Source organism: Pyxicephalus adspersus, chromosome 7, assembly GCF_032062135.1.
Source record: "Pyxicephalus adspersus chromosome 7, UCB_Pads_2.0, whole genome shotgun sequence".
Taxonomy (NCBI): Eukaryota; Metazoa; Chordata; class Amphibia; order Anura; family Pyxicephalidae; genus Pyxicephalus; species Pyxicephalus adspersus.
The window spans coordinates 76,174,159-76,200,726 of NC_092864.1; the positions used below are offsets into that span (position 1 = coordinate 76,174,159).

General features: G+C 38.4%; 1 protein-coding gene across 2 annotated transcripts in view; it reads left to right on the top strand.

The window, feature by feature from the left end:
* CPPED1 (calcineurin like phosphoesterase domain containing 1) overlaps nucleotides 1-16,850 on the top strand; it is a 45,057-nt gene extending 28,207 nt beyond the window's left edge. For both annotated transcript variants that reach the window (XM_072418985.1, XM_072418987.1), the window contains exons 3-4: nucleotides 2,518-2,940; nucleotides 13,792-16,850. In XM_072418985.1, coding sequence (XP_072275086.1) covers nucleotides 2,518-2,940; nucleotides 13,792-14,018 — 650 coding nt within the window. In that variant the 3' untranslated portion in view covers nucleotides 14,019-16,850. The remainder of the gene's footprint in view (nucleotides 1-2,517; nucleotides 2,941-13,791) is intronic.
* The last annotated feature ends 9,718 nt before the right edge of the window (nucleotides 16,851-26,568 follow it).

Below are 26,568 nucleotides of genomic sequence, written 5' to 3' on the forward strand. Positions count from 1 at the left end.
GTGTAAAGCTGCCAGATATGCGCGGCTCCGGCCGCGATCTTTTTCAGTTGCTGAATAGCGCGATCGCGTACGATTCCGGATCACGAATACGAATGCGCGACCGATAATCCGATTCTGCTTGATGAATCAGGGGCAATGAGTTGTATAATGACATTTTAACATTTTTAGACACTCATTAGTAAGAAGGCATCAAAAGTAAAACTCATCATGTAGTAAGTATTGTGTACACTAGGAGATTAGATAGAAATTAGCGAAACTCATACTATATATTTTGGGAGCCATTCCAAAAATCCACAAATCTTTTTTAGGGACACTCCATCATCAGATACCCTCACCAATACAACAAAGCAACACCCTAGACAGATCTCTTACCAAGATGAACAAGGACTAACAAATTTGGAAATCATTAATCTATCTTGAATTTATCAAAGACGTACATCTATTTGCGAGAAACCTGACACTCAATTCAATGTTTGACAAACCCACGCCGGACTTTAGAGCAGTCTACCATACAACCCAGACATATACAAGGGCCTTAACACCCAAGATTTCAATACTCTCAAAGATCTATACCAATTAGAAAACAAATCAGAAACAATAGCTGATTTAATATGCTATCAAATCTTGGACAACAAAGAATGGTATTGCCCAATTCTAAACATTAAAATATCCGATTTCACACAAGAATGCAAGGCCATCTTCGGACAAACATTTACTGACATTATCATTGACATGAAAACCAAAGAATATCTTACAAACAAATTTCCCATTCTACTGTGTTTTTATGCCTTACCTAAAGTGCATAAAAATCTACTACATCCTGCAGGGTGCCCAATCATCTGGGGCATAGGGTCACTGGCAGCCAATTCCCTGATTTTTCTTTCTTTTCTGATTTTTTCTTGAATTGCAACATCTGGTTACGGTTCTGATTGAACATAATTCAGGCAATGCTACACAGTTTTCTTATCTGTTTATAAATATTCTTCACTTTTGAAAACCTTTATTATATTTATGATTGTTTAATTGCTCAATAAAAATTTGCAAAAAAAAAAAAAAAAATATTAACTAAGTACTTTAAGGTATTAGTTCTGAAGGTACCAATATTTCCAAAAAACACACTCTTGGTAACTATAGATGTTGAGACTCCTCTATAGGAGTATCCAATATCAAAAGGGATTATCTTCATTAAAAACTTCTATCTATCCAAGCCAAGACCACTCATGCATATAACAACCTTCAGTTTTGTCTCATTTGTCCAAAGCATGTTCTCCCAAAAGCATTGTGGCTTGTCAATATGTGTTTTAACAAATGCTAGTATGTTTTAACATATAACTTTATTTAGAAATTAAATATTAGTGAACACATTTTAGCATCATTTTTTTAAATTCCATATTATTATTGAATAGTTTTCCCACATTTCCCCTTTTTACTCTTGAACAAAGGGAACTATATACCAAGGAATTATTTTAGTAGGAAGATTGCCAAAGCTTTATATGGTAGCTGGCAATCAACTGCATTCATCATTGACAAGGGCAGACTACTTTCTATTAGAAATGTATCAGTAGTATATGCTGTGGAGAACTGAGTTGGATGTTAAGGTCAGGATCAGGCACCTGATTGCAGTAAATCACTTGCATTCCAGCCACAAATATGTGCTTTGTGGCACTCTTGACTATAGGGACTGACCTCCCTATAGTACAGATCTGAACCTTTTACTTCTCACATTATACAACCACTTCTCACGTTATAACTATTATAACTGAACATAACTATTTTTTTTACATAGGAGCACTGATTGATTCTTTTTCATAGTGTTATGTTTTCCATTTGAATTTAAAGGAAGTTATAATCTTTCAGCAGATGGTTTAATCTTAAACTGAGTTTTCCTAATTGGTGAACCAAAGAACCTTGACTTTTCTGCTATTGGATAAAGCTTTGTTCCATGTTGGGTATAATTAGGCTTTAATAACCTTCCCATAAAGTTGGCAAAACACTGCACCCACATTTTCGGTTTTGGACACCCCACCATTCTAGGGAAATTGGGATTTGAAAAAGAGAAGCAGATCAGGGTAACATAGTATGACAGTTTTAGATTTGTGACAGGTAGGTATTAATTGAGGGGCCCCATCCCAATGCTTCACCCATCCAATGGTTCTCACCCAATATTAGATGAGATTCTGGCGTGTGTACAGCACCTTTCATCCGAACGACCGTCCTGGTGGATCCACGGACAATGGTTGATGAACGATCGTAATGCAAGGGAAGGGGGAGAGTACGCAGCAGGGTGCCACTCTGTCGTTCTCCCCTCCCCATAGAGTAATGTTTAGTAGTACATGGCTTTATTGGATTCAATTTTATACAACCGCATAAAAATTGGACACTGATGGTGGCCCACGATTTATATTTGTGTGGGGGTGGTTGTTATGAAACATGATTTCACACTATATTTTATTGCCCCTTGTATTTATAATGTTACAGTATAATTTATTTGTGCTATAAATACGTTTTTGATTTCAGGAACAGAGTGGAAACAAGCTCAGGAGCGTGATCTAAAGTGTGCCCTTCTGAAAACCAACCAAGACATTCCCCTTGTATTTGTCAGTGGAAATCATGATATAGGCAATGCGCCAACATCAGAGACCGTCCAAGATTTTTCCAACAACTGGGGTGATGACTATTTCTCCTTCTGGGTTGGTGGAGTTTTCTTCCTTGTACTTAACTCTCAGCTATTTTTTGATGCTTCCAAATGTCCACAACTGAAAAAAAATCAAGACAAATGGTTGGCTGATCAGCTGAGTGTTGCACAACAGCAGCAGTGCAAGAGAGTCATCATATTTCAGCATATTCCTCTATTTCTTCAGAAACCAGATGAAGAAAATAACTATTTCAACCTGGAAAGATCTGTTCGACAAGAGCTACTGCAGATGTTTCATAAAGCAGGTATTCTACTTAAATGTTGAAAAATATTTTATGCAAATATATTATTCGCCCTGTTGCAATGAAAAACATACAATCTAACATTCCAACTATAGTTTGTATGTGATTTATATAATATACTACTTTAATCTGATCCTACCTGCATTACTGTGATACTCTTTCTAAAAGTACTTTTTTTCCATATTCAGAGAGTGATAAGCTTTTTTTTTGATATGAAGACCCAAATAGGAAAAATGTTACTCTACTGTTGCTAAAATGTCAGCTAAGCTATGCAAAGACTGTGACAATTTCTGAAGAAAAAAAAAAAAACAGAAACATGTCCTTGGCAGAATGACAACTTACAATACAAACTGCTGATGGTGCTTGAAAATAGAAGGCTGTCAGTCTTCCTGACATTTGGTGGCTTTACTTTCATTTAATGTACAAAAGGGCTTTGATTATATAAAATAAGGGTATATTAAGTGGCACTGGCTTTATTTGGTGTTGGAAAACCTGGGTTTCTTTGTTCAGTGTGCTCTTCTACTTTTGCATGAATGCATGTCACATGTGTCTTATCTCATTACCTTGAGGTAGCAGGTTGCCCAATATCACCCCTTATCCTTAAGCTGTTAACAGAACATGCATTATTTTATATCCTGATTATTTTGTGATATACATTCTGAATATTCATCTTGTTGATATGTAGGGAAATAATGTGTTCATTTAACAGATAATATTTTAATCCTTTTAAATGATTCAAATGTAGACAGATGTTTGCAAATTACAGTCTGCCTCTCTCCAATTTACCTTGAAAGAATGAAAATCTGGGATTGTAAAACCAAACTTGTTTAGACCAAATTGAGAGAACATTTGCCTGATATTAAAAAAAAACAATACAGCATGTAATATTACACATGCCAGGAGGAAATATATTCTCCATCCAAAACCAATCCGATACTTGCATACCTGTACAGTAGACATGCCAATGCCATTCTGAAAATGTATCCTTTGCAGTGTTCTCCCCAGAATTTTTTTTCAGCCGGGTGGGGGGAAACTGTAGCCAGGTGTTGAAAAAGTGGGCAGAGCTAGACACAGCAAATTTGGAGCTCCAAGTTATTTATGCCGTAGGTATCCAGTAACCCCTGCTATTGTATCAGTGTTCTGCCTGCCCCCTATACTTTGTTCCAGCTTTCTAATTTCCAGCTTGTTAGAATGTACAATTTATTCCAATTTTTTTATTATATCCCCACAGTGTAATACCTTGTAGTAGTGTAATATTGTGGCTTAACAAATTAGGCTTAGTTCACATTGGCAGTAAAAAAATGCCCCTTCTGTGACTACTTCTTGGCAACTGCTGGGCACCTGGGATTGGTAACCTGTGATAACTGCTAGGCACCTGGGATTGGTAACCTGTGATAACTGCTAGGCACCTAGGATTGGTAACCGGTGATAACTACTGGGGACCTGGGACTGGTACCAGGCGGTAAGTCCTGGGCTTTTCAGTTTTTCAAGCAGCATTGGTTCTTGACAAGAGGAATGTGAGGGGCAAATGCAGCAAATGCAACCTTACTGCCAATGTGAATTCAGCCTACATTTAGAGGTCACCTCCTAGCGCTATACCTAGGTAACACAAAGAGCATCATGCATGTGATCACAGATGGGGGTAGGACAAAAACATCCTGTGAAATTTATCCACCCGCAGTATGATCACTGTGTATGTAAAGTCTGATTGTCATGTTCTGCAGCCTAACAACTCATTGCGTTCAATCCTTTAGATCTCCTAAATTGTTGGTTGTAATTACCTAAAATGTTTAGGGTACACAGGGGACTCTCATAGCTACTAATAAACAACATTTCTTTTTAAATTTCAAGAATTTCAAAATATGGGGCTCATGAATTTAAACACTTGTGGAAATTGGACCATTTGGGTTGCTGTTTTGAAAGAAAGTGCACCTAGGAGCCCAAATTTGAAAATTCAAATTAAGGACTCCCGGAGCCACTTACATAGTAAGAAACATTGGGGTGGGCCTCCTAAATATTTTACCTACCTTTCACTAAACTATACCTGTAATACTATGCTGCCCTTTGCCCATGCTCTTCTTTGAATCCCAATTTATCTGGAATGGGGGGTGCAGGAAACTGAAAATGTAAGTGCAAGTGGGGAACAGATGTATAAACCCCTAAAATTTTATAACCATGGCATCATTAGAACATAAAAACTTCTTCCTATCAAATTGGCCACTTCCCTACCTTGAACTCCAATTTCTCTAGAACAGAGAGATGCAGATAAACAAAATCATATATGCAAGTGGGGGACACTTGTGGCTAACACCCCCCAAACATTTCATTTCCATGGCATGAATACATAAAGTCTGCCCATCAAAACAGGCTGCCCTGTTACCCATGACTTACCCTACCTGTACCCAAACCCCAATTTCGTTTTGATCGGCACAGTTTTTTATGTTCTAATGATGCCATTGTGATAAAACTTTGGGGGGTGTTATCCACAGATGTTCCCCACACTTTTTAAGTTTCCTACACCTCCCCATTCCAGAGAAAATGGGTTTCCAGTGTTAGAAATGGGCAGTAATAGTAACTGGGCAGTGCGTTTGCCATAGTAATAAAATTATAGTGTGTGTGTGAGGGGGGGGGGGGGGGTGTTATCGAAAATTGTCCCTCTGCACCTACATTTTCAGCTTTGTACACCCCACCATTCTAGGGAAATTGGGGTTCAAAGAAGAGAAGCAGAGGTGGTAACATAGTATGACAGTTTTACTTTTGTGAGAGATAAGTATAAATTTAGGGGCCCTTCCCCAATGTTCCTTTCTATGTAAGTGGCCCCGTGGGTCCCCAATATGCATTTTTGATTTAGGACTCCCAGGCGCACTTGCTTTTACATTTATAAAAGCTGTGATGCTGAAATTGTGAATGGTGCTAACTATGTGTTCCCTGTGCACCCTGAAAATACCAAATCATTATGACATACAGTTTAGGGGATATGAAGGTTTATACACAGAGAGCTGTAAGCCTGAGAAATATGTCATGCTGCATTTATACACACACCTGATGATGTCATTAAACACGCCCACTGGGCGGATACATTGTTTGCACGATGTTTCTTTTTTGTTTTTTCCCCAAAAGACTGGGCACAGCTATGAGAGGGGGGAGGGACAGCTGTGCCCCGATCTCATAGCTGTGATGTGCTCTCCTCACTCCGCCCGCCTTTAATCAGCAATCAGCTCTTATCGACAGACAACGGAGCGAGCAGAGCAGCCCCTCCGGTGTCCATTCAGAGCTGCTGAAAATGTGCCGGGCGGAATAATCACAGCAGGTGGGCGGCCCGCCCCCCAAAAACGGGCTGGGGAGAACTATGCTTTGCTGTGTACAGCAAATATAAACATGGAATAAACTGTTGGTCACAATAATAAACATAAATCCTTATTTAGCACTCAGAGAAGCATTACCCACATATCTGTGCCCAAAAACTCCTACCTCATACTTCATCCAGTTCTAAGTAAAAAATCTAATGTTGGCGCTGCTGCTAGTGTTTCCCATTTTTCTATCTTTATTTTTATTATGCTGCAATACCTATTGGATGATGCCAATCATGTTCCTTGTTGATGTATTATGCCTCCCCCTATAATTATTACATAGAATGAAAGGACCGGAGACCGTAAGGGTTTAAGTGCAGCAAAGTAAATATATATTAGTTCTAAAAATAGCAACCCAACACAGCTTTTCAAATGTTCTTTTCTATTCATAACATCATAGGAGGAGCAACTGGCAAACTACAGTAATAACCCTATCACTGCATTAAGGACAGAAAGGTGAACATTACGTACACAACGCATTTTGCCTTTTCGCTTTAGGGGATATGAAGGACATTAGTCGCAATCTGTACATAGAAATGGTGTGTATATACTGTGTACTCTGTGTGTGTGTGTGTGTGTGTGTGTGTGTGTGTGTGTGTGTGTGTATGTATGTATGTATGTATGTATGTGTGTATATATATATATATATATATATATATATATGTATATATATATAAGATCTAAGTATCATCATAATAAAAACATATATAGCAATGTACAATGTGTATAAACATTGAAACCATATATAATTTACAAATATAACCATAACAATATTATACAATATATATATACAACCATATACAATATATATATTGCAAGTATGTATGTGCTGGTTACATAATAGCATGACATCTATATTGAACAGTCAGTAAGATTGACCTCCAAGATAATCCTGAGATCATCACTTTAATTTGCATATAAATTAGATAGCTAGTTTGAATAATTGTACTGTGTTGACAAATTCATACATAAAATTCAATACATAAAAAGTTACTTGTGCAAAATTGAGGATGTCATGAAAAGAAGTTGCCACAATGGTTTAGGTAGGGAGTGTCCCTGGAAAGGATCTATAATGGAAGGGGAAAGTATTCATATTTAGATGTCTAGTAATAATAATATAGGGAAAAATTATGTCTAATAAAGACAGGTCAAACCAATGAATAATTGGTTGAGAAAAAGGAGGGGATCTTTCATTCCTGTCCTGATACACAGCTCAGCAGCACCTCCTGCATGCCAATGCACTTTTGAACATAGCCTCCATATACAGTTAACGTTTCCTCTTCTTAGGCATTCTTTCCTCTCAACTTTACTGTCATTTTATAGCAAAAAATATTTTTCCTTCTACAGTATATCTTCCTATCATATACATACAAGTGGGTACCTATCCAATAGACCCTCTGCAGTGACTTTATTAGCTGTCATCATATTGCTAACTCCTTTTTCTCAACCAATTATTCATTAGTTTGACCCGTCTTTATTAGACATAAATTTTCCTTATAATAATGTTATTAGACATTCAAATATGAATACTTACTCCTTCCATTATCGATCCTTCCATGGATACTCCCTATCTAAACTATTGTGGCTACTTCTTTTCATGACATCCTCAATTTTGTAGTAAGTTTTTATTTAGAATTTGTCAACCCAGTACAATTATTCAAACTAGCTATCTAACTTATATGCAAATTAAGGTGATGATCCCAGGATCTTTTTGGAGGTCCATCTTACATGACTGTTCAATAGATGTCATGCTGTTATCTGACCAGCACATACTGTACATCAGGGGTCGGCAAACTAATGCCCCCTGACTAATCCGGCCTAATGTGTTAGGAACTACCGGAGCCGGTGCTGCGTCCTTGCAGTTGCTCCCCTATTTACCGCGGGAAAGCTCCTTGAAGGTAAATCCCTCTCCTCCGCAATGCATACGGAGGAGAGGGATTTCACTTCAGGGGGCATTCTCTGGTGGTGGGCGGCGCCATTAGGGCGGGTCCGGCCTAGTGTGCTCCCGCCCAACCTATAAATGGCCTAGTGGCCATAAAATTTTGCCGACCCCTGCTGTACATACTTGCAAATATACAATATGGTTATGGTTATATTTGAAAATTATATATGGTTTCAATGTTTTTTACACATTGTACATTGCTATTTTATGTTTTTTTTATTAGGATGATACTCAGACCTCAATAATATATATATATATATATATATATATATATATATATATATATATACCATTTCTATGTACAGATTGCGAACTAACGTCCTTCATTTACTCTGAGGAAGCCAAAAGGCGAAAACTAGTCAGGTATGTGGCGTTCATCTTTCCTTTCCTAATGCCACGATAGGCTTTACTGTATAGTTTGCTGGTCGCTCCTCCCATGATGCTATGAATGGTAAAGACCATTTAAAATGCTGTGTTGTGTTGCTATATCTATCACTAATACATATATTTACGTTGCCGCACTTAAACCCTTACCCTGGTCCTTTCATTCTATTTATTATGCTCCAACTATCCAGTGCCCTTGTATTGTGGTTCCCCTGTGGTTACTAAAAAGTGCCAGGTAGTGTGCCTAGCTACGATGAAGCTGTTGACACTGCACCTGTTCCTCATTCTGCATCAAATCAAGCATGGCTTTTAACATAAAAATGGAGGGGACGACATCTTTGATGCTGCTTTTTTCCTGGTTGGCTCCCCCCACAGTCTTTAGAAAGCAACAGATGTTGGGTTTCAATGTCTTCTCATTGTGGTGTATTAGTTATTGTTTTCCTTTTTTCATACAGGTGGTCCAACCTGTTAATTTGCAGCAGGTGAGCCATTTGTAGAATTTAAGACAAATATGTCTCTGTATAAAATTTTTTGTGACGTGGTCAAGGGAGCTCTGGTGCAGGTGAAACGGACCATCCTTGGGCTGTGAAAACAAAAAACACCATCAGTGAAATTGCAAGAATAAAAGGAGTGGCAAAATCTACAATTATAGAATAGTGCATAGTGATCTCAGCAACAGGTTGTCCAGGACGTCTGGAGATGCCTTGCGTAAGTTGCCACTTATGCTGATGAAAAGCAAAGTTTTCTTTACTTGAGGAGAGGCCTTGCATCCTAAACAAAACCCACAAATTTGTATGTGACCCATGTTTGGCCTGTACCTGAAATTTGTCCTCCAACTTAGAACACTTAGGGGATCTGCTAGGTTTTAAATTCTGCTGAAGGGGTCCAAATATTGTTGGCTCTGGAGCCAGATACACAAAATCACTCAGTGATAAAAGTGTTATGCCCCTCTTTTACCACTTTCTATGTCTGTATCTCACAATATCTTGGGGCTAAATAAGTTAACTGTAAGGGTCTCATAGTCACGTTACATTTTCAGGACCCCCTACACAAACTTTACTCCCAGCAGCATAAAAGATGGCCCACAACTCAAGCTGTCATTCAGTACTGGCTCCATGCTCACCACAAGGGTTTTTGGCTAATTAAATTGGGACAAATATTTAGAATAGTATCAAACTATGATACTGTACAAATGACATTATTTCAGCATGTAAAATACAGTTAGACAATTATCCCAACCTCATCCAACTTATGTGAGGTTATCAGTATATCATACTATACAGATGCTTCTATTAAAATGATGAAACGTTCCTATTCAGTTTATAAGAGGTTACATAAGTTACTTGAAACAGTACAGGTGCGATCTGTTTAACTTCTTATTTAAACCCGACATGTTTAGCATTAATGGCTTCCTCAGGGGAATATTGGTTAAAATCATAGAATTATGTACAAATCAGAAATGTATCAGAATTATGTACAAGTCATTATACATTTATCCTATCTTCTTAGTGACATCACTATAAGGAATAGTTCTCAAGATGTTCAAGGGGGTAAATCTCATTATGGATATGTATATGTAGTATATATCAAAGATATAATAACATTTTAATTTACTTTTTGTTGTTTCAAAATTGAACTGAAATTTTATTGTAGGTTAGATGCAGCAAATGCCGCTGACTCATATGTTGTCTCATTATAAAGTAATGAGTTAGATAAATAACTATAAGAGAAAAAGAAAAATCAGCTTAAGTGGAATAATAATAATAATATGTTTAGGGGTCTTACCTAACTAGTTTGTGCAGTTGTTTATGCCCAAATCAAGATTAATGTGGGGGGGGGGGGGTTGTTTTCTATAAAATTGATGATTAGTCTGAGTAAAAAAAAAAAAGGCTTTAGTGGGCATCAAATACTAAGAGATGTATAGAAGATTAGAAAAAAATGTAATTTAGGGCTTACCCATGGGCTTGGTGGGTACTTGAAATGCTTAGATGGGACTATGCATGGTATGTGCTTTGCAAGTTGTCTTGAAAAGCCTCAGAGTACTTATATTATGTGAATGAATATATATATATATATATATATATATATATATATATATATATATATATATATATATGCAAAATTGTAAGAAAAAAAAGGTTAATATCTTACCTTGAATCAGTTTTCGTAATATGAGAGAAAATGGGGGGAGGGGGAACTAGAAATGCACAGAGGTTTTCTCTTGCTGGTGTGCTAGTGTACTGTGAAGAATAAAAGAAAGTATGACCAGAAAGGAATATACCAATTTAGATTTAGGGTTAGGGAAAAATAATAAGTGCAAGCCTTTCTTACCTCTGGAATAGAATGGTAACAAGAATATGTGAAAGTTATTTTTTTCAAGTAGAAGAGGTAATCGCTGAGCTGAACACCCTTGCTGAGCTTTCAGTGGAGGAAGAACTAATACTGAGTGCAAGCCCGCCATATAAAGCATGGCTTGGTAGTGAACACATGGTGCTGCAGCACACAGCACCACATGATTAAAACAGTGTCATCTGGGGAGAGGAGAACCCCTCTCATGACATACACCGCTCACCCCCCCCCCATCCTGCTGATCTGAGTCTTGCAGGCATAGGATAGCCGTGGTGATCACAGACAAACATCCGCGGTGTTAGTACTTAAATCTGGCAATTCTATTCAACATAATATGTTCAGAGATTTTATATAAACTATGCTTGTGCTTATGGAAATAAATCCTTTTGATGGGAATATGAACTGTCATGGCTCATTTGTAACAATAAGAATAAATGCTATGGAAATACATACTTGAGATATAAATATACATAAATGTACACGTTTTAGAATAAACAATAGTTAAATTTTTGTTCTACTAATGGTTAGATTACATATCAAACAATTGGTAAAGTGTATTGCATGCGTATCAAGGTACATACCATTATATAAAAAAAATATCAAAAACATTATTAACCATGAAACACCAGAAATAACCTGTAATATACAAGCGGGTAATATTGATACATTCAATCAATACTTGGCATTAGAAGATTTCTAAACACATGTATTGCTTATTTAAACTGATAAATTTGCGTGTTACTCACTGTATTCTAGACGTACAGGGGTGCCATTGTGAATGCTGTAAAAATATATATAGTCAAGATGAATGGTGATAAAAGGTTGCTAGCATTGGACGATAACTTCGATGTTGGTTGTTGTTCAAAGAAAAGGTTTGAAACTTAACATGTCATTTAGTCCAGGCATTAGGTTGCAGTGTAACTATCCATTTAGTCTCAAGTTGTAAAAATTTGATAACTATATCCACACCACTGGGTTTTGTTTATTATGTTCCAAAGCAAAAAACTCAATCATATTGGATCATAATTATGCTTAGTAGCTACATGGTAGCCTACTGGTGTGATGATTTTTCTGTGGGTAATGAAGTGCACGTGTTCATATATACGCTTCTTAAACATATGTTTAGTTTTGTCTATATAAAAATATCCACATTGACAAGATAGTCAATAAATTATTCCAGATGTGTTACAATTAACATGACATTTTGGAGAATAGGCTTGTCCATTGGGAAGGACTATTCTTTGTGCTTACCTTATCCAGGGGCATTGTGAACAAAGGCCACATTTGAAGGTATCTGTGGTAGGGGTTTGTTGATTTGGCACATAAAATACCTGGAAACTAACAAGATCTTGAGGGAAGGAGCTCTACGGTAAACAATACATGGCTTTTCTCCAATGAGTTTGTTTACATTTAGGTCAGTTTTTAAAATGTTCCAATATTTGGAATAAATGTTCCTCAATATGAAAATTATTCTTGTCACTTCCTGTTTTTGAGGGTTTCCTTTGTTGGAATAAAATTCATGGTATTTTCTCTTTAATAGTTTTTTAGAATAGCCTCACTCCCGGAGGCATTTCTGTAATTCCTTTGCCTGAAACGTAAAATTAGTTTTTGTGGGGCACAGTCTTTTTAAACGCAAGTATTGACTAAAGGGTATGCTTCTAATTATTTATTCTAATCAATGCGGGTGAGTATTAGTAGCATGAAGTATAGTGTCACCCACCGTAGTTTTACAAAAAAGTGTAGTGAGAATTTGAGTATTGCAGTCAATACTGATTCTCGAACGAAGGCGTTATTTGTAGTGCTGTGTTCCATGATAAATTTTAAATTATACTGGTTGTCTTCTTGTGGTTGTGGCTGTGATCTCAGGGTCAACTATACTCAAAAACTAGTCTTTCAATTATTAATCTATTCTCACTTACTTGAACTAAAATGTCAGTCTTCCCTGATGGCACTGGCTGGGTCAGCTTGTATCCATGCAATATATAATAATTTCTGAACAGTTTAGAAGTGGCAAGATTATGTTTTCTTCTCTCATGACCTTCTCCTCCGCCCACTCCCCCACTGCACTCACTGAGCTCAAAAGATCAGCAGCTACAGTCAAAGCAGTCGCACAGTGACAAAAAGAAAAAACTGCATAATTAGGGAAGTGGGAAGGGATTAGAAACACTCGAAAGATGGCATTTCCCAGATTGCACCTAACCGCCTAGGCGGTGGAGAGACCTGGGGGTGGGGCCAGAACTCATTTTTATTGTTTAAAGGTAAAAGCAAGCTGAAAAAAAAGTATTCAGATGATTCTAACTTTTGTTTATGTTATCCGTAAGCCAAGGTTGATTTTGTGAGTATAGGTATGCTTTAGGTGTACTTTTGACAGTTGAAATGTGTAGAAAAAAAAGAAGGGTTTATGCAAATGGGTTTTAGAATGGTCCATTTTATATTAAGCAAGAATGTGTCTGAAATCTGTACAGATCCAGATCTTGGAGTTGATTATCAAGAGTGATAACAAATTTTGGATTATTGTAAGGAAAACTGTCCCTATGCCTGTTACTTGTGTTGTTGTTGTTTTGCTGTTCAGACTGGGGACAATTGTTAAGTTAGCTCACTGTGTACTTTTTCCCCCAAAGATATCCAAAGCCGCATAGTATCCTTTCAGCCAAAGGCAGCTTGAAATGAAGAGAATCCACTAGCTGTTGTGAATATCTTTTCACTTCACACCATGCATACAAAATTAGGTTGCTTTTACCTACTAGAGATAAAACGCCAATTTATTCATACAGTCCATGTTTTTGTATTATACAAATATTAATTTTTGCTATTTTTTTTTTCTTACAGGAGTCAAAGCTGTCTTCTCTGGACATTATCATAGGAATGCTGGTGGAACCTACAAAGATCTGGATATGGTAGTGACATCAGCCATTGGCTGCCAGATTGGAGAGGATGAACATGGTCTTCGTGTGGTGGTTGTTACAGAAAAGCAAATTGTCCACAGATATTACAGCCTAGACCAACTTAAAAATCAGGGACTTGATCAAGATATCATTGATTTAATAAAGAAATAAAGCTTTTGAGGAGAGCTTTGTTTTCCTATACAAAAATAAAAAAGTAACCGTAGAAAAATGTGTTTGGAAAATGCAGTCATATAAAGAAATAAGTACACCTAATCATTCATTTTTTAACATATTTCAACAGGCTAACACTCTTTCTTTAATTTTAATCATTCGTCAACAGTGTTTACAGAGAAAGGTAATATACAAGGGGGTGCTGAGAAATTCCTGGCTTTGCTCAGAAAGAAGAGAGCCAGAGTTATGAAATAACACATTTATTCATCATATTGCCCCTGAGATTGATGCACTTGGTACAGCATAGTTGCAGCTTTTCGAGACTGTTCAAATAAAAGTCCTTTGGTTGGGCCGCAAACCAGCTACCAGCAGCAGTCTTGACGTCAGAAAAGCCCTAAAAACGTTGCCCCTTCAGGTGTTTCTTCAAATTCAGTAACAGATAATAGTCCAAAAGGGCCAGGTCATGTGAGTAGGGGGATGGTGGACCGATTGGAAACCCAGGAGTTCAGTTTGGCAGCCACAACGTTGGACGTGTACGCAGGTGCATTGTCCTGCAAAAAAAGGATCCCTTTGGTTAACTTTCCACAGTGCTTTTTCTTAATTGCCTCCTTCAGCTGGTCCAGGAGGTTAGCATAATACTGTCTGGTGATATTAGAGCCCTGAGGTAGGTAGTCCACCAACAGAATACCGTCTTTGTCCCAGAAAATGGACGCCATGATTTTTTCGGCTGATTTCTGAGTTGGGAACTTTTTGGGCCGCGGGGACCTGCTGTGGTGCCATTCCTTTGACTGTTGCTTGGTTTCAGGATTATAGATGTGGAGCCACGTTTCATCCTCAGTCACTAACCTAGCCAAAGAGTCCTGTGCAGCTTCAAAATGGGCCAAAACGGCTTTGGGTGCTTCAACTTGTTCCTTATCTGATGACTGTTCAAACATTTCGGCACCCACTTCGGTAAAAGCTTGCACATGTCTAGGATAGTGGTGATAACAAACTCAACACGGACCCGTGAGACGTCGAGTATTTGGGCTGTCTGTTTTGCGGATATTTGCCGGTCCTCAATAATCAGCTTATGGACAGCATTGTAGGTTGCTGGGTCAGTTGAGGTTGGGGGGTGTCAACTGCGGGGCTCATCTTCAACTGTAAAAAATGCCCAGTCTTGAAACTAGATATCCAGGTTTTGACAGTGCTGTAGGAAGGATACTTCTCCCCCAGTGTTAGTGACATCTCAGTGTGAATGTCCCTTGCTGACTTTCCCTGGAGAAAGAAAAACTTCATGACGTGAAACTTGCTTGTTCTTCTGCCATCACAGGTTCTCACTAAAAGAAAACGTTTTAAGAATCCCAAAGACCTGATATTTGCACAGTTACATACTAAGATATTAGGCTGTCATATTCCCCCACACTCATTTATTTCCTCTGGAAGGGGGCAAAGCCAGGAGATTCTCAGCACCCCCTTGTACTTAAAACAAATGACACATAAAACATACACATATTCTAAATTGCATTAAATTGCATGATTTGATACATTTACCAACACTGCAAAATCATTAAATAAATATAACTGATTAGTGTCTAATTAGTCAGCCCCAAAGCATCAGTGACCCTCCTCCATGTTCGACTATAGGGGTTGTGTTCTTTTCTTTGAAGGCTTTTTGTTTTTTTGTAATGTGCGTTACAAAAAAGCTGAATTTTTGTCTCATCTGGCCAGAGGACTTTCACCCAGATAGATTGTGGCTTCCATGGGTGAGTTTTAGCAAACTCCAACCTGGCTTGTTTATGCTTCTGTGTCAGCAGTGGGGTGCTCCTGGGTCTCCTGCCATACATCCCTTTCATTCAGATGGCGACAAATAGTGTACGCTGACACAGTTGACTGGAAGTTAATGAAGGTTCTTTATCCATCATTCAAACAACTTTGAATGTTGAATAAACAACATATCATACCAACATATCATGAATCCTTCTCTTTCTTCCATGTCCAAAGCGATTGGCTACAGTGCCATGGGCTGTAAACACATGTCGAACCCTGGCATCAGGGAGACATCAAACCATTTGGTTGAAGGCATCCGGGCGACAAACTTTTCTATCAGTCTTCCTGATCATAGAATCCCCTATAACAACCAATTATCTACACCTTCCTGGATTGACTTCCTTACCCCTTCTAGATATGGGCTGCTCTACCGGCTCTTAGGCGTAGCAGTAACATCTAGGGTTGCCACCACTGGGTCTGCCACCTGCACATCTTCACATGTAAATTTGTGAGGGTGCTCAAACACAGGGCTGGCCTTCTTTTTCTGGGATCGCCTACCACTCCCTCTCACTACAGTAATCCAGCTCCCTACATGTTCATCCTGATTAACGTCTTCACCCTGCACATCTATGCCAATAACCACCTGCTCTCTCAAAGTGATTCAATGATTTTAGTGTTGCAATGCGCTTCTCCAGATCTATAATGTGAGATACCAGAAAGGTGACTTGCTCACACCTGTGAAATCGCTTCTGCCTTGCTGACACTTATTTGCCCAGCTGCAATATTTATTAATTTCACAGTTATAAAAGATTACTTACAGTTTGTAGTTTCTTGATAGATCTGGTTAAGGTTTCACTTGTTTAGATGTCCTATACAACTCTGTTTCTGTCTAACATTTTAATTTGGATGTACAATATGTTGTTCTTTTTTACATTTTCCTTTGATTGTCAGCACTGCATATTATGTTGGCGCTTTATAAATCCTGTTTATTATTTAATAATAATAATAATTATAATTGTATTATCACTTTGAGTTCTGGGAATAAAACTTGACTATAAAATAAAAGAGGAAATCATGACAAAAAAATTTAATATAATTTTTGTTTTTCAAACTTGTGTTTTTAGTAGAAAATACATAAACGTGTATTTTAACACAGAACAACAATTTAATTTAAATTTTGTTGGTAAAATTTGAAAGATAAGATGCGGTAAATAAACAGATTCCAAATATATCAAGCCTTAAAATGATGTACCTCCATAAAAAAACTACACTACTCAAAATTGTTCTTTGTTGATTCTTTAAAAATATATGAGTTATCAATTTAGAGTCACTCTTAATAAAAGCCCTACAATTATTATTCATTTTTTTTGCCTTTTTAGCTTAATTTTATTTTTCAACACAGCCTCCAAATTACATGTACTGTAAAGCCAGGAGCCACCAGATCATAGTATATGAGAGGGAAGATGTTAAACTACAGAATATCATGCCCTCTGGTTATCTCTAAAACATACAGGAGGGTGTCCTAGGTGTCATAGAAAAAACTAAAAAACTGGGCAGATTGATAAGAGTGAGCATAGGCAGTATGCACATGAAGCTTAACATTTGAATTACTGATTTACATACACTTTATAGGTTTACTAATAGAGTAAGGTAAGTAAACTAAGGTTTCTTTGGCACAATAGTCATTTTGTTTTGAAGAAAATACAACATAAAAGTACAATAAAGATTGGCCTCTTGGTTAGATCATGGAAAGTGGACTCCTCTACTATATTATCATATATATATATATATATATATATATATATATATATATAATGAATGTCTGAACCCGACACATTTCTTGTTTGGCTTCCTCAGGGTGTATGGAGAGCATGGTCACACTGGATAAGCATAATCATAGAAAAGTATACTTAGCATAAAAGCCTACATACACAGAATCGTATAACATTACATATAATCAAATAACACTGTATAGAACTACAATACATTTATGGATACTAAATTATACTAGTAGGCTGTTTATAAAGAGGCTTTATGAAACAAAGTTTTTTTGTTATTGTGGTACACATAAATTTAGAATATCAGGCTTATTGTATTAGTAAATGAAGGTGAAGTGAATTATGCTGGGAATATAACTGTATGTGGTTTTTTAGAGGTTGGTTTGGATGAAAACTAAGAAATTCTCTCAGGAAGACTTCGAAATGATTGCTGGGGAGTGCCTGCTGTTGTTTTAATTAAGGAGGTGTGGATAATGCTCAGAGGAACAGCATAGAAGCTGTTTGAATGGGAATCTCTGCCTAAAATAGGAGTGGAGGGTGGCATTGTGTGCCAGTATCACTCAAAGCATATTATACTATAGATAAGATAAGATACTATAGCCAGTATCTTAGACTAAAGCTGCGTACACACCTGCAATTTTTCTCGTTGGAAAGGATCTTTCACGATCCTTTCCAACGAGAAAAGACTGCACGATGCATGAACGATGCTGTACATACAGCACCGTTCATGCTCTATGGAGAGGGGAGGGGGAGAGCGACGGAGCGGCACCCTGCTGCGCGCTCTCCCCTTCCCTTTCATTAGGATCGGTCGTCGTCCATCGTCCATGGATCCGCCAGGACGGTCGTCGGTCGCCGACTGTACACACGGCAGATTTTCGCCCGATAATTGGCCGATACCGATTATCGGGCGAGAAAAATTTGCCGTGTGTACGCAGCTTAAGAAGAAACTGTGCCACTGAAAGTGATTACATCAAGAAAGCAAAAGTGCTAAGAGGCTATTCTAAAAACTATGATGTAACTATGTAAAAAAACTTCTGAAAAATCATACCAAAAAGCAATGGGATGCTCTAGACAAGACCTTCCTTTAAAAAATCAACAAAATCAATGACAGGAAAATGTACCCAACACTATAAGACAATATATGAGGTTTGCCTGAAACATTTTCTCAGACCAGATCATCGGGTCGTAAAGTGCAGAGGAATTATTCCAGAATTTATGATAAAACACTGTGATCGCTTTTTTGGCTGGGATGCCATACCTGCTATCCACAAAGCAAAATCGGATTTGTGATGACCTCAATGGGAAAACACTCCTTATGCATATGGATAATATATGATAGATTCAAACGGGGGATACACTGTTGTTTCAGATCAGTTTCAGCATACTTTCAAGGCTTATGCAGCCAATCCTCAACATACCTAGATATAGCCGCCAAGTTGTAAAATTCAATATCTGGAAAGTTCAGACTACCAGCTTTCCATGGTTGCTGAGAAATACGGAGACTCCCCTCTAGACATATTTCTGAAAAATGCCAAAAAAAGCACCTATCTCTCTCCTCCGCAACACCAGAGGAAACAGTTCGAAGACACACAGGGGTTTGGAGAAAATTACCATTTTAATTATAGTTACTCTCCCAAGATAGGAAAGGGAAGGACTGGACGACCTATGCAACAGATATCTAAGTGTCCTAAAATGAGGTGTCCTATATAATTTGTGTGGATTTTAACTCCCAGTTATGGTTTCTTTTCCTTACTGGTCTGATCTGGTTACTGTTTTGGACTTGTCTAGATTGAGTAACCTGAAACTGCTCCATATTGTTTAATCAGATTAAGGATGTGGGGCAGACTTATTTTGGGATTTGTAATATACAGCAGAAGGTCATCAGCAAAACCTATGATTTCAGCATATGGTTGCCAATCTGGATACTCCGGAAATCAGGAGAGGATTTCAGAAGGCGTAGTAGGAGGTGCAAAGCCAAATGAAATAAAATGGGCTAAAGGTAGCACCTCTACGTTGTCCCTCTATGCATAGATTATTTAAAGCCTGGTAGATGGGTTGTTGTGGAAGTATTCAACGGAGGAGGAAAAGATTGTGCCAAAGACCCTTGGTGTTAGAATGGCCCCTTCTGTATAAAATTCTATCTGGTCAAATGATTTTTCGGCATCCAATCCCAACAGCATGAATTTGGAAGTCTCTAGGCGAGTAGACTGCACCGTAGCCAATATTGTTGATCTGAGCCCCACTGTGGTGTGCCTATTTTTGACAAAGCCCAGTTGGTGTTTTGTAAGAATTGAGAGTAAAAATTTCTGTAGCCTGTCCGACATAGGCTGTTTGACAGAATCTTGTAATCATTATTCAACAATGAAATGGGTCCAAAGGAAGAGACCAATTGTGGGCCTTTTTCTTCTTTTTGGGATTAACATAGTGTACGTACTGATGACGTCAGGGAAGGGGGTATTGAAAGTCAAAATAGTGATGTAGACTTCTGAGAGAAGGGGGACCAGATCATCACAAAACAATTTGTAAAACTCTGCCGTGTAACCATCAAGGCCAGGGGTTTCCCCTGCAGCTAAGGAGACTATTGTCTTGCATACCTCGGCTTCCGTGATTGGTGTGTTAAGGAGCTCTCTCTGTTCTGTGGACAATTTAGGAAATTTTCTTTCATCAGCTTGGTCGCAAGTTGTTGAGAGTTGAGCTGTGTAGAGTGTTCCATAGTATTGCTCAAATGCAGAGAGTATAGATCGTGCAAGTTTTAGGGTCTAATATTTGGAGGGCTTTTAATTTTAAGGATGTTTGGTCTGGGGCCATGGGGCCTCACCCATCTGGATAGCAAGGTACCAATCTTGTTACCCCAGCGGTATAATTTGTGTTTATTAAAGGAGGAGCTGTTTGTATTTTGGTGGAAATATGGGCATTAAATTTGACTACTGATTCTTGCCAGACTGTTTTAGTTTGAAGCTTGTTTTGTTCGAGGTGGGTTTTATAAGCCTGGGCCATCTGCTCTTGGAGTTCAGCGAGTTTAGCTCTGTGTTACTTGCAGAGCTTGGAAGTATAAGTGATAATATAACCTCCTAATACTGTTTTTAGAGTACTCCATAGCAGTATAGGGCTATCCCAACATTCTAGGTTATCCTCCAAACTATTGGCTCAGTTCGTTTTCAAAAAGGAAGTGAAAGAAGATGTTTTAGTCAAAAATGAGGAGAACCTCCAGATGAAATATTTGTATAGCAGTCCAGCAGGGAGAGCTTCACAGGGGTGTGGTTCGACAAAGAGATATCTCCTAGTGATGGGGTAACCACTTTAGATACTAAACTTTCATGGACCAGGAAAAAAAATTTTCTGGAGAAGGTGGCATGAGCCACAATAGCATGTGAAATCCTTCTCCGTGGGTCATGTAATGCTTGAGTCATAATTAGAAGGTTATGCCGATTAAGGATTCAATCTGTCAATTTTGGGGTTAAGCGCAATTTATCAATCTCATGCCAAAATTAGGTTGGGGTAGGGTCCCTCAAGTAATTTGTCCAGGAGGTGGGTGCAAAATGAAGAGGCTTTGACATTGGGGGCATAAATAGAACACAGTGAATATAAGACACGAGCAATTTCTACTTTGACCAACACATATCTACTTTCTGTGCCTAGTTCTGAGAAAACTATGGTGTATGTGTCACAATACCTGTTGGTTCCCACAGTGGTCCCTGCTAGACTGTCCTGCTGCAACCCATGCCTGTGTGCCCTTTCGAGCTGCCAGACGCAGCAATCACACTCTGTCTCTGATTGACAGAGCATGCAGCATTTCTTGTCTTGGTCACACTGACACAGCACAAGGAGGAGGAGCTCCCTAAAGGGGCAGAGGCTTTTTAGTCTCAGCAGTAATGGAGGCTGGTGCTATGACAGTGCACCTACTACCTTGTATTTTTGTATTGTGCCTTTTGCTATTCCCTATCTGACACGTGCCTGGACTAACTCCTTTGGTCTGCCACCTGTCTCCACACCAAGGTTGCTCCAGCCTTCCTCCTTAGGTAGGGTGCCTGAGTGTCGTGACCTGGTTACCCCCAGCAGCAAAGAGTCCAGTGGTCTCCAGGCTACTGACCCATCACCCTGATGAGAACCTGGGGTCACTTAGTCTCCGCACCTTGGGTGATCTACCTTCCTGTTGAGACACTGACAGTATGGAATAGCTTTGTTAAAAAGAATGGCCACCCCTCTCTTTTTGGACTTGTAGGAGGTTGCCAATACCTCTCCAATCTATGTACCTCTGAGAACAGGACTGTCTTTTTCAGACCAGTGTGTTTTCTGGAGGAATACAATATCTGAAGAGTGGTGCTTTTGTGGGCCATTAGGCCCAGCCACATTCCAGGATAATAATTTTAAAATTCTCATGGGTGTGTAACTGGTGGGGCAGTGCGGCACACAATCAAAATACATTAACAGATCCAGATCATACAGTAATAAAGGGTGTGGCTGTCCCAGCGAGCAACCGAAAATCCCCTTTAAAACACATAAGTAAGTAGGAGGAGTCAAACCTTGTCTACAACTTTCAGCATTTAGCTCTAGTGAAAAGGTCAACATACTATTTCACAGACAGTTAGCATAATCATAAACAAAGAGGTCTAAAAACTGTTGAAAAAACATGCATATTCTCATTTTTCCATTTTGTCTTATAAATTTTAAAACACACCTGCTGCTACTTTTACTTGAGTGGTACCTATACTTGAGCAAATTAATTGTCTGTTAGACAAGAACAACAAATGGCTCTGTACAGAAATTAGGGCACTGAACCAATTCGGACAACAGCTAATCAGCACTACTGACAATGGGGGAGTAGAGGCAGATAATTCAACAAGCAATAACCTCATAAATAAAAAGCAACAAAGAAGAAAAGAAAGTCTTACAGCAATCATGAGTTCTTTGGCGTGTAGTACTCAACAGGATAGTGTTTATCGGATGTACCTATCACCCTGTATGCTGCGTTTACGAGATGTTTTGCTGTATAAGCCTGGTTGTCTTTGTATGTGAAAATGTTCAATAAAAATTCAGTTTCAAAAAAAAAAACAGGATAGTGTTTGTATGTAACAATAACTGACCTCGGACGTTAAGTGCAAGTAGGACTTCGGGGCCCATCCAATAATTGCGAGGAGATCCAGGAGGAAGATCAAGATCCACCATCAATTCTGTGGTGAGTAAATGAGACAAGACCTGACTCTTGTAGTTTTCTGAAATACCCACTAATCATAGGTTTCAGCAGCAAACTCTATTGTCCAAGTCTTTAAGCTTAAACTCCATAGAAGAGATGATGGTTAATTGAGATGCATGTTTTGTGCTGAATGCCAGTAGTACGTGTTTTGTATTGAAAGCAAATGTAATGGTAGACTGCAGGGTATCAAACTTCTTGACAAAGTAGGGTAATAAAATTTTGGAAATGTTTGCTACTATTGATGAACTGGAGGTGATGCTGTGATGGCATCTGGATGAACAGGTCCTCCTCATGAGCGGGCATCATGGAACAAGTGCGGTGAAGAGGGGCAGCGAGGAGTCTAGTTTGTGTTGCAGGTGGGTGCTGGGCAGGTCGTTGCCACTGTGAAAATGTTTGTCTACTGGCAGGTCCCAAAAAAGAAAATTCAGTGTTAGAATACAATTCCAATGGGAGTATTCATGTGAGGACAGGTGTGTAAAAGCTTAAAGAGCCTATGACATTAGTCTTGTAGGTCATTTCAACTTCAGTATTGGCTGTGAAATATAAGAGTGAGGGTGGTGTTTGGGGTGGCCAGGAGCTGCAGAGAAGCAGTGTTGTAGGAGCAGATCAGTATGGGAGACCCATCGGATGGAAAGGGAGTTGGATGGAAAGTCTCCCCATGCTGCAGGGATTATCTGGAGTTGTGTACGAGGCGAGAAATTGTGTGGTGGCTTTAAACCCCGAAGTCTCCACAGTACCTTTTAAAGTTTTATAAAAGTTCTGTAAATAATCACATATTGTAAAACTCTTCCAAATTAAAGATCTAGCTCATGTGCCTCAAACCATTTTTTCAAACCTTGATCAGATCCATTCAAAATATGATGGATCACCCAGGTTCACTGATGAAAGTGTATCTTCTCCAGCCTTGGATAGCCTTAATGAATCAGGCCCACTGTTGGATTAAAATATTATGGAACTATTTCATACATTACAGTAACCTATTTATTATTATATATTTATTATATAACATTCATTTGTATTGCATTGGACAATGTGATTAAGTTCTGGTGACGATTGGTCTGTACAATATTATACAGTATAGAAACCCTGCACAACTGCTGTAATAAATTTAAAAATATGAACATGGTGTCTGTCTGTACAATGTACAATGTCTATTTTTTTACTATTTTTTGGGTTTTAAGGTCAAATGTATTTTTTCTTTCCATTAAAATTGTTGTTCATTTTATTTGTGTCTCATTTGTCTTTATTTCTCATTCCTTATCAGAAAGTCAGAAGATATCCTTTTTACACAGTTGGTGTGAGAGCTATATTAATTGAAAAATTTACCTTTTATTCCTTTTCTGTTGATGTTTAACATTGGTGATCACAACATTCAAAAAGAGAAAATATCCCAAACTGAAGCACATACGGCAAATAAAGCCTGAGAGTGCTTCTATTTGTTTAATCCGTTCTATCCAAATTTAAAAAAAATGCAACCATTTTGTTAGGTGCTGAGAACATTTATGTTTTGAAATAAAATTTGCACATTGTCTGCATTTGCAGATGTCAGCCTTCATATGGCAGTTCAGCTTCAGCTAAGAAATAGTTGGGGTGGTCTCTTTGGATCCAGAAACATAAAATAGCATATAAATAAAATCACAAAACTTTTTTATTGTTAAATAAACATATCCAAATATCAACATAAGCAAAAACTTTAAAGCTACGTACACTCGTCTAATGGTGGAATCTGGCGTGTGTACAGCGCTCGTTGTCCATCTTCCGAAAGACCGTCCTGGCGGATCCACAGACAATGGACGACGAACCATTGTAATGCAAGGGAAGGGGGAGAGCGCGCAACAGGGTTACGCTCCATCGTTCTCCCCCTCCCCTCCCTGTATGTACAGCACACGTTCATGCATTGTGCAGTACTTAGTCGTTGGAAAGGATCATGAAAGATCCTTTCCAATGACAATAACTGCACGTGTGTATGCAGCTTAACAGCACCACAATACCAATAAAACACATGCTACACATTATAAAGTATATTGATTAGAGCAGAATAATAGATAAATGACTCCCTTTTAATTATTTAAAGAGATCTCTATATGTTGTATATATGTTTTAATGGCTATGTACTAGTTATACTTTAAGGATGAAGCTTTGTCTTCGGAGATTAAGTTATCTTCAGCTTCTCCATTGCCTGTTTACTTACTCAAAAAGAGAGTAAATTATTTCATTACTTTTTTAATAGTGAGGGAGAGGTCTCTCCTCTCACTTTACAAGAGTGTAAAGGACAAAATGGACAATATTTCAAATTAGCTGTTTGTAATTTAAATGAACATCTTTTCAATATGCAATACCCAAGACCGGATTTGCATCACAGGGCCACTGTAAAAGAAAGAGAATGCAGAATGGTTTAGGTATGTACTCTTGTTCATGTGTACATCTATAAGAAAAGATGAGAGCAGTCATACGCTCATACTTGTCTGTGCGCATCTTTGCACAAATATGCTTTCACAAACGTTTCCCTTAAACTCAGTCTCATGCTGTATTCGGTCTTTAGTCCTGCATGCATCTGACCTTACTAGTTTTTTGATGTTATCACAGGTTGAGATAACCTGTGGCTGCCTGGATTGCCTCCTGACTGTACTTTTGGATTAACATTCTGCTTTGTTTTCTGCCTTGTACCGCATCAGCCTACATGTTGCCAACCCCTGACTGTGGCCTGATCATTCTTAGACCTGCATTCCTGTAACTTGCCTATTGGCAACACTTTCTGTCATCCATATCAGAAGCATCCATACTGGGGCTAGAGTGGCAAGGGAGGCTATCTTCGCAACATCAGGGATCCACCAGGATTGTGACAGCCAACTGAGCTGTTGATCTAATGCTGTTATTAATGCTTTCCTATGTATAGACTGCACTTAGGAGTTAATCAGCCTGGGTGCTCGCTCTTGCAGTTAAGCCCAATTGGTTCTATTCTATTTGATCAATTCCTGGACCTTTAGATTGTTATTTATTGAAGTTTTACAAATGTTTTCCATCTATGTTTTTTAACATCTCCCTTCTGTTCTGTTCCTTCCACCCCTTTCCTTAATTTTGGAGCCTCCTGCTCAGGCTGCATCCATCAGCAGGTTTACCTTTCCTTGATTTTAGTATAGTAAATATTGTTGCTGTTATGTCATCCTGCTTAGATGATAAACTCCAAGGTCTCAACATTGTCTCCCATAATGTATAGAGGCTAACTCTAATTTTAAAAAATTGGTGCCCGCATTAAAAAAGAATGATCTAGACTCAATTCGAAGCTTAAAGAATGCAATGATCTGCAGATTAGACATAAACAGCATCCTCAGTTGGACATACAACCTTAAATTCATCATGCACTGAAATTTATTTTCTATTGATAACCATGGCTGAAAAGTCCCTGTGATGGACATCCTATGCATTTTTCCCCTGGGGTGACATACCTGGTTGCCTTGTAGCCAATAAATTAAACCTAACCCAAAATACACTCCCCCCTGAAAATTTGAGGGATGGCTAAATCACACAGATTCGTGAGCTCATCTTAACTGAATACGAAGACTTTTATAGTGAATTATATGGTCACTCAGTGTTCTAATCCTTTTCCACCATGGACTCTTTCTTCAAAGATGTTCAGATCCCTAGTCTGAAAAAGCGACACAAAGACATTTTGGAGAGAACCTCTACCATTGAAGAAACTTTTACATAGTTACATAGTAGGTTAGGTTGAAAAAAGACATAAGTCCATCAAGTTCAACCACTAGGGAAATAAACATATCCCAGATACACAACCCTATAAGACATAGTTGGTCCAGAGGAAGGCACAAAAAAC